We start from the raw sequence: 13,517 nt of genomic DNA, 5'->3' as shown, positions 1-13,517 counted from the left end.
TACGACAAAACTCGAGGTCACAACTTCAAAATAAACAAAACTAATTTCGTAACTAACCAGTTACGCAAGTTCTTTACTAACCGTATCATAAATATGTGGAATAACCTTTCCTATGACACCATCAATGCACCATCGGTAAACGCCTTCAAAAATCACATTGGCAAAAAGTTTAAGAAACATGTATTTTCCACAGAGTTAAATCTTTACTGAGCTGTAGATAAATATAGTATACACTATGCCAGATTTAAACAAGGGTTTGTTCACAACAAGTGATCCAAAAGCACATAAATGGACACTGATTACGAGAGCAAAAGGCTTTTAGCCTATAGCCAAACATTTCTGTGATTCTGTTGTTGTCTTGTGTGTGTGGGGGTGGGGGGTGGGGGGGGCGGTGGAGTGGGGTGGGTGGGTGTTATAATGAGTATGGCTTTTATATGCTGTTTCGGATGAAACACGAGGGAACGGACCGCTGGAAAGTTCTGTGCTTACATGACTTATAGAGGTACGTCACATGATCTGAGCTCTCGAAGCTGATTGGCTCTCCGAAATTTCGAGCAACAAAGGCTATATCGAGAGAGGCAGAACATGCGAAACAGCTGGCTTCTTTTTTCAATTTTGTGCTCATTTTTATGTGTGTATGCGATGGCACGTCACTGACCATAGTTTGGTTGTTGCAGTGGAGGCTGTCGACTGAAGAAATGGAGGACAGCACATGTCTGATGCTTTTGTCTATGTCGATCGCTTTGGCAAAGCTCGAATTTCGAGTTAAGGTTCGATAAGCATGCGCAAGATCCAATATGGCCGCGGAACACTCCAATGCTCAACTGTCATTTCCAAATAGTTTCCACACTTTTGCAACCGCGGAGTTTGGCCTGCGCGCTGATCAATGACGTTTTACACCGAGAACATTTCACGTGACCATAGACACTAGAGATACAAGTGTCAATGACGTGACCCCGACCCTTCACCTTCGTGAAAGAAGTATAATTAAAGTAATCTGACTCAGGTGGTAAATTTAGCACCGTTTTTTTGCTTGGTCACGGCGCACCTGTTTCAGCTTGCCCTCGACAGACAATTTCTCCATATTAAAAGCTTCACGTTTGCTTCGAAAATACTCTTCCAGAATGTCCACGTTTGTAGACAGCAAAATCGCCGGAAAGAAAATCATGATCTTTTCCAAATCGACGTGCCCATCCTGCATGAAGGCGAAAGCAGTTTTCCAGAAGTACATAAAGGACGGCACTATCAAAGTGGATGATTACGAAGCCACAGAAATTGATGAGCGCTCCGACTGCGCCGCTATTCAAGACTACCTGCGTGGTAAGACCGGCGCAAGAACGGTATGTTTGTTTTGAGTTTCCGTATGTTTGTTTTGAGTTATCATATTTGTTTTGAGTTATCATCCTTCCGTCCATAGTGTGACCATAATCAATTGTTGATTATTCTGTCACTGATTAGCACTCATTAACATTTATTTTTCAAAATATATTACATTTCAGTTGAAGGTACGTTACATAGTTTTGAATTATTTCCATATGCTAACCTGGTTCTTGTAGTTTGTTTCTCACAAGTAAGTGTTCATCTCTGTGAGTGTGTGTTTGTGTGTGTGCCGTGGAAGCTGCGATACGTAGACTAGAAATGAGTGTGTGGAGGAGGGGGTAGAGGAGGTGCAAGGTAATGTGTGTGTGTGTGTGTGTGTGTTGGAGCTCATGTACGTTTATATGTATTTGACTGTGCTTTCATATGTGCTTGTACAAGTAAGTGTTCATCTCTGTGAGTGTGTGTTTGTGCCGTGGAGGCTGCGATACTTAGACTAGAAATGAGTGTGTGGAGGAGGGGGGTAGATGAGGTGCATGGTAATGCGTGTGTGTGTGTGTGTGTGTGTGTGTTGGAGCTCATGTACGTTTATATGTATCTGACTGTGCTTTCATATATGTGAAACTGCATGTTTGGTGCATTTCTGTTATGCATGTGTGGGTGTATGTGTGAATGTGTGTCTTCATATTTTACATTTATTCGCTTATTTATCACCATTGTTGTCTTATTTATTTATTTATTTATTTATGTTTTATTATTATCATTTTATTAGTATTACTAATATTATTACTACTACCTTTTTCTATATTATAATTATTATTTATTTATTTATTTATGCAAGCTTATCTATTATTTATTCCCCCGGTTTTTTGTTTGTTTGTTTGTTTGTTGTTTTTTTTGTTTTTGTTTTTTTGGGGTTTTTTGTTGTTTTTTTTCTCAAGGCCTGACTAAGCGCGTTGGGTTACGCTGCTGGTCAGGCATCTGCTTGGCAGATGTGATGTAGCGTATATGGCTTTGTCCGAACGCAGTGACGCCTCCTTGAGCTACTGAAACTGAAACTGAAACTCTCCTCTTCGTTGCCCATGGAAACCGTTAAGCTTATGTAGAATACTAGATCAGTAGAAATTGTTGCTATACTATAGTATAAATTAAACCAGATTATAAATTAAAATAAATCAAATGAATGGAATACCCCAGATGTAACCTGTAATTACTGCACTACTTTTTGTAACAATTCCAGATTGACAATTATATGACTGTGCTCTGTGCATAAAACTGTTTCGTATTTTTTTACAAGTTTAAAAATTCAGTAAAAGAACAGGGTGGATATATTTGAGCACAACATATGGTGATATTCTGCTTGGTGCTAAGATGCTCATCTGCCAATATAGAGTCAGTGAGAGTCTGGGTTAGAATCCCACTCTCGCCCTTTCTCCCAAGTTTGACTGGAAAATCAACTGAGCATCTAATCATTCAGATGAGACGATAAACCAAGGTCCTGTGTGCAGCACACAATTAGCACACTGCAAAAGAACCCATAGCAACAAGAGTGTTGTCCACTCACAAAATTCTGGAGCAGAAATCCACTCTGATAGGTGCACACACAAAAATTCATGCGCTGAATGACTCATTGCTCAAGACCTGACAAATCATGTTGGGTCATGCTGCTGGTCAGGTACCTACCTGGCAGATGTGGTGTAGCTTAAATGGATTTGTCCAAACACAGTGTCGCATTCTTGAGAAATTTAAACTTAAACTGAAACTCAGGTTGATGTAGTGTATATGATCCACGACATTCTGTAACATATCGGTAAAACATATGTTGGCAATATTAACATTTTTACCCGTCCACTCTTCGATGTTGAAGTCAGAAATAAAATCTACCCAAATGGGTATACCTGTTTCTGACGAACGTGTCTACCATCTCTGGTTCGACATTCTTATATTATAATTAACAGTTTCACCCGTCGGCAGTACAAAACATAGGTGAAAATCTCCCAAACGGGTAAAAATGTTAATTATATATATATAAGTTTGTCGACTATAGAAGAGGATTTTAAAATGAACTTGTCCACATAAGAAAGGTGTCTAAAAATGGAGTGCTGCTTTGGGGGTATTGAGTTGTGCACTTCGAAACTGTAAACCGAATGAAGTGTGGTGTCCGCGCGAGGCTGAAAACGAAAGTGCACGACGACACAAGGGTTTGCGATTGAAACAGGTATACCCATTTGGGTAGGTTTTATTTCTGACTTCAACATCGAAGAGTGGATGGGTAAAAATGTTAATATTGCCCATATGTTTATATACTTTGTAGAAGGACACTCATAAATTTTCCTTTAATTGGTTTTTCTTCTTTTTCGTTCGTGGGCTGCAACTCCCATGTTCACTTGTATACATATACATGAGTGGGCTTTTACATGCATGACCATTTTTACCCCACCATGTAGGTAGCCATACTCTGTTTTCAAGGGTGTGCACGCTGGGTATGTTCTTGTTTCCATAACCCACCGAAAGCTGACATGGATTACAGGATCTTTAACGTGTGTATTTGATCTTCTGCTTGCGTATACACACACATGATGGGAGTTCAGGCACAAGCAGGTCTGCACATTTGTTGACCTGGGAGATTGGAAAAATCTCCACCCTTTACTGACCGGGCGCCGTTACTAAGATTCAAACCTGGGACCCTCAGATTGAAAGTCCAACGCTTTAACCACTTGGCTACTGCGATGGTCAATTAGTTTATAATCAATCATGAAACTGCAACTAGTGTAAGTACATAATTGATCTCACTTCATAGCTGTGTTGTCAGCATCCTTGGGCATATTTAATTTGAAATGCAGAAAAATAAGTGCAAATTCAGTGGCCTCTCATGTTTCATGTCCTGTTCTCATGATGACCCAGTTTCGATTCCCTGACAGTCCATGTCCTTGCCTCTGATGAGTCTTATTTGGTACAGGCAGATTCATGGAGACATGGAATGATGGACGTGTTGGCAGTCCCCACTCCAAACTTCAGTAACAACTAAGGAATTATTGTGGTTTGGAAGAGCTTTCTACAAGGCCCCAGTTCAACATGATGTCTCTTGGAAAAAAACACTTCACACTGATTTTCTTCTTTCCACTCATGTGTGAATTGGGACTGACTTTGGTTGGGAAAGATTAAAACAGCTTAAGGTGAGGGTTCTGGTTGTGTGCTCAGCCCCAGACACAGTGGATATGAATTCACTGTCCAAATGGCTCTAGAAGGGACCTTTAAACCTTAACTTTTGATATATCAAATAAGAGCAGGCACTACTAAAAAGTAATTCAATTATACTATGTGCATTTGTAATCTGGGAAATGAATGAAAGTGGGGATGATTTTTCTCTTTGGATAGTGAAGTTCCTTTGGAGACCTGATTATTGTTAACTGAAGACCTTGATGATGAGATGCTTAGTATGTTTTCATTGTGGGTTAAATTTTTTGCTGTTCCTGGTTATTGTTTCAGGTGCCTCGGGTCTTTGTAAATGAAAAGTTCATTGGAGGAGGAGATGATGTGGTGAGTCTGGACAGAAGCGGAAAACTTGCCCCTCTCCTGAAAGCTTAGGTTGTCTACCTTTGACTACATCACTGGGCCAGGGGCAATGACTGGGACATCCCTCGGTCTACAGACTGCAGCAACGTTCTACTGCCTCTTACTTTTCTCTGTTGATATTAATCACTTGTCTCTAAAATGGTGATTAACAAGTAAGTTAATGAATATTGTAGCAGAGCAATACAGTGTTTCTACTTGTAGGGTTGATTTGTAAAGCCAAGGTTTTGCTTCTAAACTGTTTTTCTTCTTCTTCATCTTTTTATTTATTTTATTTTATTTTATAATCTATAATGTTTATTTGAATGTGTCCCTCTCCTGGAACTGAAAGCTTAGGGTGTCTGCCATGGACAGCATCACTGGGCCACAGGCAGCAACTGGGACATCCCTCTGTCTACAAATGACAGCAACATTCTACTGACTGTTATTTTTCTCTGTTAATTATTACTTGTCTCTAAAATGGTGATTAACAAGTGAGTTTATGAATACTGCAGAGCAATACAGTGTTTCTACTTGTAGGTTTGATTTGTAAAGCCAAGGTTTTGCTTTTAAACTGTGTTGTTGTTTTTTCTTCTTCTTCCTTCTTTTATATATATATATATATATATATATATATATATTCTTTAAATTTAGAATTATGATTTTTCATATATTTTATTATCAGTTTGTAAGTGTGTAGAATCTGTCTCTGTTATTTATCTGACTTAATCTGTGTTTTTCCAGCCTCTTTCACCTGGTGATACCCAAGTCATCGTAAAAGATAAAATAATTTATAAACTTTTTAAATTTTTCTTGCTGAATTTGTTATTAATTATTGTCATTAACTGAAATAATTTTTTTTAGAGGGGCGCAGGATAAAAAAAGACATTTACATGATTTAGGACAGTTGATTTAAATTTCAGGTGATTTGTTGGGTATGTCTTGAAGCAACATTGAAAGATTCAATTATGCTTTAAAATCATATAATTTTTAAGTTTTACAAATTCAGAAATGTTCTTAGAAACCTTATTGATAATGGGTAGATGTGGTGATGACAACCATTTCATTATCTATACTTTATTTGAAATTTAGAATATTGTCATTTAAATTGTAACAGTGCCAATACTTTTCTGTCATATAACGTCTTTTGGTACATAACTGGCAATAGAAACTTATGTTAAAGCCTGTCTCTGTGTTGTCAATAAATAAGGTGAATCTTAACAGGAAAATAATGGCATTTATATCTCTAGTTTATGGAAATGAGTGTTTCTTACTTGTAATAGTACTATTACTGCGAGGTTCACAGTGTTTTTTTTGTCAGCGGGTAAAGATATTTACTCAATCAGCCAGTAATAATGTGTAGAAGAGAAGATATATACTGCTTTTATTTGCTCGGGATATGGTAAATATGAAAACAGGCCTCAAAACTGAATGACTGCTTACATTATTACTATAAACCATTAAATATGATCATATCTACTTTTTTGGCATAGAAAAAAAATATATCATTATATGTATAACCATCTCACAAAAGAATCTGAGGATACATACAAGCAGTGTGTAGTTCTGCCTGCAATGATAGCCCTCAGAATATAAGTTGCAATCATTATCCATTTTTGATTTTATTATTGTTGACTATTTACAACTCAAAAGGAAAACATGCCCATATTACAACTGTTATAACATGTGATTTTCTTTACACGCGGTTTGTTTGTGTTTTGTTGTTTTTGTGTGTGTGTGTTTTGTTTTTGATATTAACCCTTTCGCTGCCAGGAAAATAAGATTTAAGTGAAATCTATTTGCCAGGGTTTTTTCACAAAAAACGGGTATAAATTTTCAAAAAATTCTGTGCTCTTTGTTACTGGAGAAAGACCCATAAAAGTATATATTTTCTGAAAGGTACATGAATAAAGAATACAAAACACACGCTGTTTTCCCATTTTATATATTTTTAGTGACATGCTGTTGTTTTGAAATCAGTGTTTTGTTTTTTGTCACATTTTCAACTTGTTCATTACAAACATTAGTCAGGTAATTTGCACAAAAACATCATATTTTCTGGACAAATGGATATCTGCAAACACAAAATCATACTAGAACAACCACAATATAAATATATATTTTAAGAGATAGATACACAATACATTGTGACTTCTCCAAGTTGTAAGATGGATGTGAGGCCACGCCCCCTCAGTCTCCACCACCCCCACCCCCCTCCCCTCCTCCTCACCCCTCTCACATGGTCACTTGATTCAGTTCTCATCAGACCGCGTTGGCTGCGTGCCAAGAATATCACTCTGCTGCTAATTCGGTCATCTGTCGTCTGCTAACATCTGTACAGCTGGCATCACTCACTGACAGTCGAATCTTGGCCACTCTCTTGATTACTCCCTTTATTTTCTATCAGATCGTCCTATAAATGTTCATCTCTATCTTCTCCTTCGAATTTACGCTTCAATTCTTTCTGAGCATCAGCTAAAGAAGGAAATCATGGTTGATTTAGTTCGTCACGATCGCATGTCTTCAGCACGGCGTCAGTCCGACATTTTGTTGAGCGAGTGAGGAGAGAAGTCAGGCAAACACTTGGACAGTGACCCAACCAAAACGTTCAAATAAAGGACTGCTTCATGACGTAGATGGGGTTTCTAGCTATGAATAGAATCTAGAGAGATTCCCCAGGCTAAAGCTACCACTATTTTTGCCAAGGAAGTGAATGCAAACCAGGGAAAAGTCAGAATATTTCGATGACGAGTTATCTCGTCATGCAGGCAGCGAAGCATACATGCTTGCCATGACGAGTTATCTCGTCATGCAGGCAGCCTAGGGGTTAAAGGAATGGTTTTCTGCTTACTTGTTTTGTCTTATTTTTTCATTTGGAAGACTTTGAAAGTTAGGGCTTTGAGGTGTTATAAATATATGACTATGAATGTTGTGTATTTTGTATGTGCGCACATTACTGGGGTTTTTTCATGTTTCTCATTGGTGGCGGTGCTCAACTATGCAGTTGAAACAGAAGTGCAGAATAAAAATAATGATAATTAGTTATAAAAAAAATAATTTTAAATACAACATCCATATTATCATGTGCACTTAGATTTGTTGTTCCTTATATTCTTTTGAAAAGTTTGAAAATTGAATAAAACAAGTATGAAAGTGTTATAATACTCTAGTCATACCTATATTACATATATAAACACATTCACATACAGTAGCACATGCAAAAGCACAAGGTAGAGCAGCTTGGAATGAATTGCACAAAGTCAACAAAAAAATCTCCCAGGTTCTTCCAGTTTACCATAGTGCAACGTGTAATAAGATACTGATACATATGTATTGTATGTGTTTAATTACATAATTAATTTGTTCAAACTCTTACCATTGGAACTGTCATGTCAGGTTTGACAAACTTATGAAATTAAGCTACACTGACTGTGAATTTTACTTTTAGATATTTCTTCACACTTAATTTATTCCTATTAACTTTTCTCCTAAATATTATTGGAAATCTTTCAGTTACTTTCAGAGGTTCTGATCATGCATAAACAGGCATCACTGGAGCATTGAAAATGGAAAGGGTGTGCTGTGTGTTCACTTGGATGGTCTCTGGGATGTTCCAAAACTTTCTACAGCAAACACAAGTAAAAATGGTGTGTCGGGAGCATCAGCCTTCCTTTGTATATTATATGTGCTGCCAAGCATATCTGATTATATTATGTGCAACATTAAATTCAGAGTGACCCTCTGAAGGTAGTCTGGGACCCCCTAGAGTTATGATGAAAGAATCCCTTGGACCTGAAGGATTTTTAACTAATCAGAAGCCTTAACTTATACCTATTTATTGTGGTTTCTTTCCTCACCAGAGTTTGAAATTTGAAGTTTCCTTGGTTTCACTGCCACATAGTAATATCACTCAGTGCTACGGTCTTGGTGTCAAATGGAAATTCAATTTCCGTACATTCCACCAGTGAAGACAGGACCAAGCATGGAACCTGAAACACACACACACACCATCTTCATCATCAATAAAAACAAAATTCTACTATTGTCCTAACAACTGCATTCAGAACTTTATCAGTGCAGATAACTGATTGGCCTTTCCATTTTTTCCAACAGTGAAATTAATTTCTCCATTCTGTTTTTGCTTTTTTGCTTTTTACTTTCTTATAAATTTGTTTTTAATGCTGTTGTTTTTAAACCCCAGCCATGCACTACATTTTTCACTACAACAATATAGTCAGTGTCCCTTTCCAAGTTTTGTGTGTCAAAACAGACCTGTACCTTCCACAGAGCAGTTATGAGTATATTCTTTCTTGTCTAAACAGACGCATGTATTTTTTGTTGTTGCTAAAATCGGTAACTTGAGCTTTATAAAAAAATATGTATTTCCTCTGTCTTTGAAAATATCATGGAGAATTTTATTCGGTTGTCCAGGAATTTCAGGCTTGAACATTTACAGTTGAAGAGTAATCAGCTTTGGATACAAGAGTATTTTTCGACACAAAATGCACGGTGATAACTAATTTTATATCCATCTGTACAACATTTCGCCTTCCTCTGGAAAGCTTCTTTGCTAACACAAACAGGACATCAAAGAACATAAACTGTCTCCATAATATCAATGTCAGTAATTAGCATTTGCTCACTGACGACTTATGCATGTGATGGTTGGCCAATAAAATTGTCTGGCTTAACAAGAACGGGTCAACAGGAAAAATATTTTCCAATAACTGAACCATCTCAAGTAAAATGAAGCAATATGTCAATCTTATTTATTCTAACTTCATCAATACACAAACTTGAAAGAAAAAAAATCTGGACTTCACATGTCAATATTTACAATTCAAATTGGCAATCTTATTTTAGAAATGTATGGTTCAAACTCTGCCAACCCAAACACTTGTTAAAATACTGTATCTTTATTCCTCATTCCAGATGTGTTGAAGCAAAAGAAAAATGAAATTGCAACCTGACGTTCTGATCCTATTCACACAACACTCATGTTGTTTGCATATGCTGTCAATGGCACAAATAAAAAAAAAGACTGCCACCCAGGACTTCCTGTCTCTTACACAGAAACAGACCTAACATCATAATTTGGTTACCTCAGATGGCTCAGCATTAAAATCACCAAATTTATTGCCATATCTCTCTTTTACTTTTGTTAGTATAGAAAATTCATAGCTGGCCCATCTCGTGCACCTCAACCCCCGAAAGCGGAGTATGGCTGCCTTCATGGCGGGGTAAAAACAGTCATACACATAAAAGCCTACTCGTGCACATACGAGTGAACGTGGGGGTTGTTGCCCACGAACGAGGAAGTACACCTCTCTTTTTTATCTTCTTTTTTTTTCCGAACCCATTTCCATCCAAGTGGTTTTGATGGTATTTTTCCCAAGCTGCTCATCCCGATGAGGCCTACACTGCCACACCCATTCTATTATGTGTCCCTGCTGCAGAAGAACTCAGGGATCTATCAATTTTGGGTTGCCATTATATAGATCATCGCCCACAGATCTTTCACTGTGGTTTGGTCACATTTGTGATATTTGGTGTTGGCTGTTCTCATTCAAAACACTAAGGACACCATTTCTTTGTTTTCCCCAACACTGTTCCTGATTACATTTATACATACATACATGTATCATATATATATATATATATATTGTGGAGCATACACATATATATACATATTTGTGTTGATTTTAAGTAGTGCATTATAACACTGTTCTGTGAAAATAAAATAAAAAGTTTAAAGCTAGATCTAAACTGATTCACCAATTTGAAGAACTACATCCCGTTGGCCTCACATTGCCCTTCACAACTTACCACTGAAATGAGTTATTTATTGTACAGCTTTCGGAGATACTAATTATGCTAAAAAGGGTCACATATGGCTGCCACTTCCTGTAGTGTCCCGAGTGAAGAATGTGGTGCGAAGAATTCCAAGACGGCTACATGGACGGGAATGAATAAATGCTTTTGGGTTGTTGTTTTTTTATGTAGATGACAGACAACAATATTAGTTTTCAGTCTCACACTAAATGCAGTCCTTTCACTGTGCTGAATGCCTATTAGATCTGTCCCGGTACCTTCTGTGCCTGGCCACCATCGCGGATTGGGTGTCGTCTGCATTCTTGTGACGTCACATAAAATTTAAAAAAAAAAAAAAAAAAAAACCACCATTGCACCGCGCGCAGGATAGGAGCTGAAAAGGTGGATTCATGTGCGCCCATTTACGCGTTTGCGGTTCAATGTGTTCTTGTAGACAGAGTCAGTCGAGACTGGTAATGGATCAGTCGAGTTTGATCGACCTCTCTTGACCTGCACCACATGCCTTCATAAAGGTACAGATTAAAGGCTTTTGGGAGTGGATCTTCTTCTGCATTGATGCATTCGCATGAAGTGAGTGCACAGCCATCATCGTCACACACGTGCTAAGTGCGATGTCATTCCGCCTTTAATAGTGTGCCGTGTGAACGGGAAGGGCGGAAGAAAGGGTGCACGTTTGGGGCTCTTGTTTTGGACGTGTACGATTAGGGGCTGAGCTTGTTATGTATACAGACGTTTTGAGTTTTGTCTTGCAGATAATCTGTCTCCGTCTTCTCACGTGCACAAGCACTGACGTACACACACATACACACCAGCACAAACGGACAGAGAGAAGTAGCACGATCGTTGCCGCCGCGTTGTTTTTGTTGTTGTTTGTTTTGTTTTTTGTCTGTTTTGTTCTGTTGTTTTGTTTGTTGTTGTATTTTGGGGGGATAGCAATGATGATAATAATGATAATTATATAATAATATGGTGGGCCGTCTAAGCGCATCGGCAAATGAAACGTGGCACTAATTATGCATACAGTTGAGCATCAGCCGGGCTATACTACACAACAACGTCCGAGGACTATGAAGAGAAAAACAAAAGAATACTCAGTACAAGTTGCAGATATGAATAATCGCATGAAATTGACACAAAATATGCCCAACACACACGCGCGTGCGTGCGGCGCAGTGGCACACAGCAAACATCTCGGCACCCACAAGCACCACGAACTTGAAATAGATGAACTATGTTTTAGTTATGTTCATGCACAATGATACACGCTCAGTACCTATAGACTTCAATTGATTGGAGTGGGGGCGGGTGGGCGGTGGACTGAGGGGGGGGGGGGGGGCACAAGGGAGATGTAGAGGGTGCATGGGAGGAGAAATGAGACACTGAAATGGCCATGCTTTGTCACATCCAAAGGCCAGTTTGAACAGCCGGCCAAAGGTTTTACGAAGTTTGTTTTCAGTTCAGTTGAAAGGGTACAGAGTTGGTGAGTGACGGACTGAATCTAAAGGAAAGGGCTTCCAGACCGGCAGAAGGTGCTTGATACTGATCGACGAAAAGCCCACAAACCAAATGTCTTTGAAGAGACTACGGACCAGTCAGGGACTCGAAGGAGCTTTTCTCCAGAACTGACCTGAGAGAACGGGATGACCGGGATGAAGATAAGTAACTTGAGATATGGGAGAGAATCTTTGAAGTGGCGGGCGGATTATACTAAGCCAGTATGCCAGTTTTGCAGTGAATTCCGGCTGTGCTGGCTGAATGGGCAACCGTGGCAACGAAGGGCCCACTTATTCGGCCGGGGAATCGATGACTCGAAATCACCAGAAACTGTGAGGTGTTATATCAAATCGGCCAGAGGGCAAACCAGCGAGTAGCTGGCGAACTGCACTGAGTAGTCAATGCGACTCTGCCGAGGATCAACTTGACTTCAGTGAAGGCGGAACAGATAATCTGAGTGGTTGCTTAACAGTCAGCTACTGACGAATGAATGGTTCGGACTATACATTCTTCTCATTTGGAAGCCACGTTTGCAATTTTACATGAATTGCTGATTATTATGGTCGTCAGTGCACGGAAACTGAGACTCAGTGAGCTGAATCAAAATACTGATGCACCCAAGATCAATACATGAACACGACTGACGGAGACTGATTCCGCCGTCAGTGACCACTTCAGTTGCGCGGCGTGCATGCCGTGCACACACACAACACACACATTGATACACATCCTCACCGGCACTGACCGGCACGCAAGAATCGTCATCCTTACCTCAGTGTCAATGTATGCATGCCAGTGAGACTGATGTGTTCCCCGGGCCCCCCGCGTGCGCCGGCGGGCGCGCGCACTTGTGTGTGTTATTACGGTCGGTGTCTCTCTGTGTATATATAATAAGGCAAACTTTAGAGCGGATAGCAGTAGGAACAGACTGACATCATTATCCCCCACTCTAACCTGCCCCCGCTCGCCCACGACTACTGACAGAGAAGTGAGACTGATATATATATATACATTACATACATGTTTATGCCCACTGGCGACACGTATTATCAACGTGCACAAGAACGCGCGGTTAATCCCAAAGCTCGCCCGGTATCGATCTCCTACTCGTCAATTCCTACACTGTTGTTATTCATGGCACGTCTGTTTGTTGTCAGAAAACCTGAATGAAAGCACAGAGAGGGGTCAAGCTAGCTCCTTTGGAAACTCGCTGAACTAAATCGGAAAGGAAGATCAAAATGGTCTTATTAAGGGTGAGGAATGGTGTCCCTTCTTTACACTCCATTCAACAAAACAGCTGGTGCGTTTCCAAAACTGGAGAT

At 39.3% G+C, this 13,517-nt stretch overlaps 1 protein-coding gene across 1 annotated transcript; it reads left to right on the top strand.

Annotated features, from left to right (window-relative positions):
• The first annotated feature begins 951 nt into the window (after positions 1-951).
• LOC143296934 (uncharacterized) lies at positions 952-6,795 on the top strand. Its single transcript, XM_076608964.1, has 2 exons — positions 952-1,340; positions 4,807-6,795. The coding sequence occupies exons 1-2, from the start codon at positions 1,125-1,127 to the stop codon at positions 4,903-4,905; spliced, it is 315 nt and encodes a 104-aa protein (XP_076465079.1). The 5' UTR covers positions 952-1,124; the 3' UTR covers positions 4,906-6,795.
• The last annotated feature ends 6,722 nt before the right edge of the window (positions 6,796-13,517 follow it).

This window comes from Babylonia areolata, chromosome 22 (genome assembly GCF_041734735.1).
Source record: "Babylonia areolata isolate BAREFJ2019XMU chromosome 22, ASM4173473v1, whole genome shotgun sequence".
NCBI classification, from domain to species: Eukaryota; Metazoa; Mollusca; class Gastropoda; order Neogastropoda; family Buccinidae; genus Babylonia; species Babylonia areolata.
This window is presented reverse-complemented; position numbering and strand designations above follow the sequence as displayed.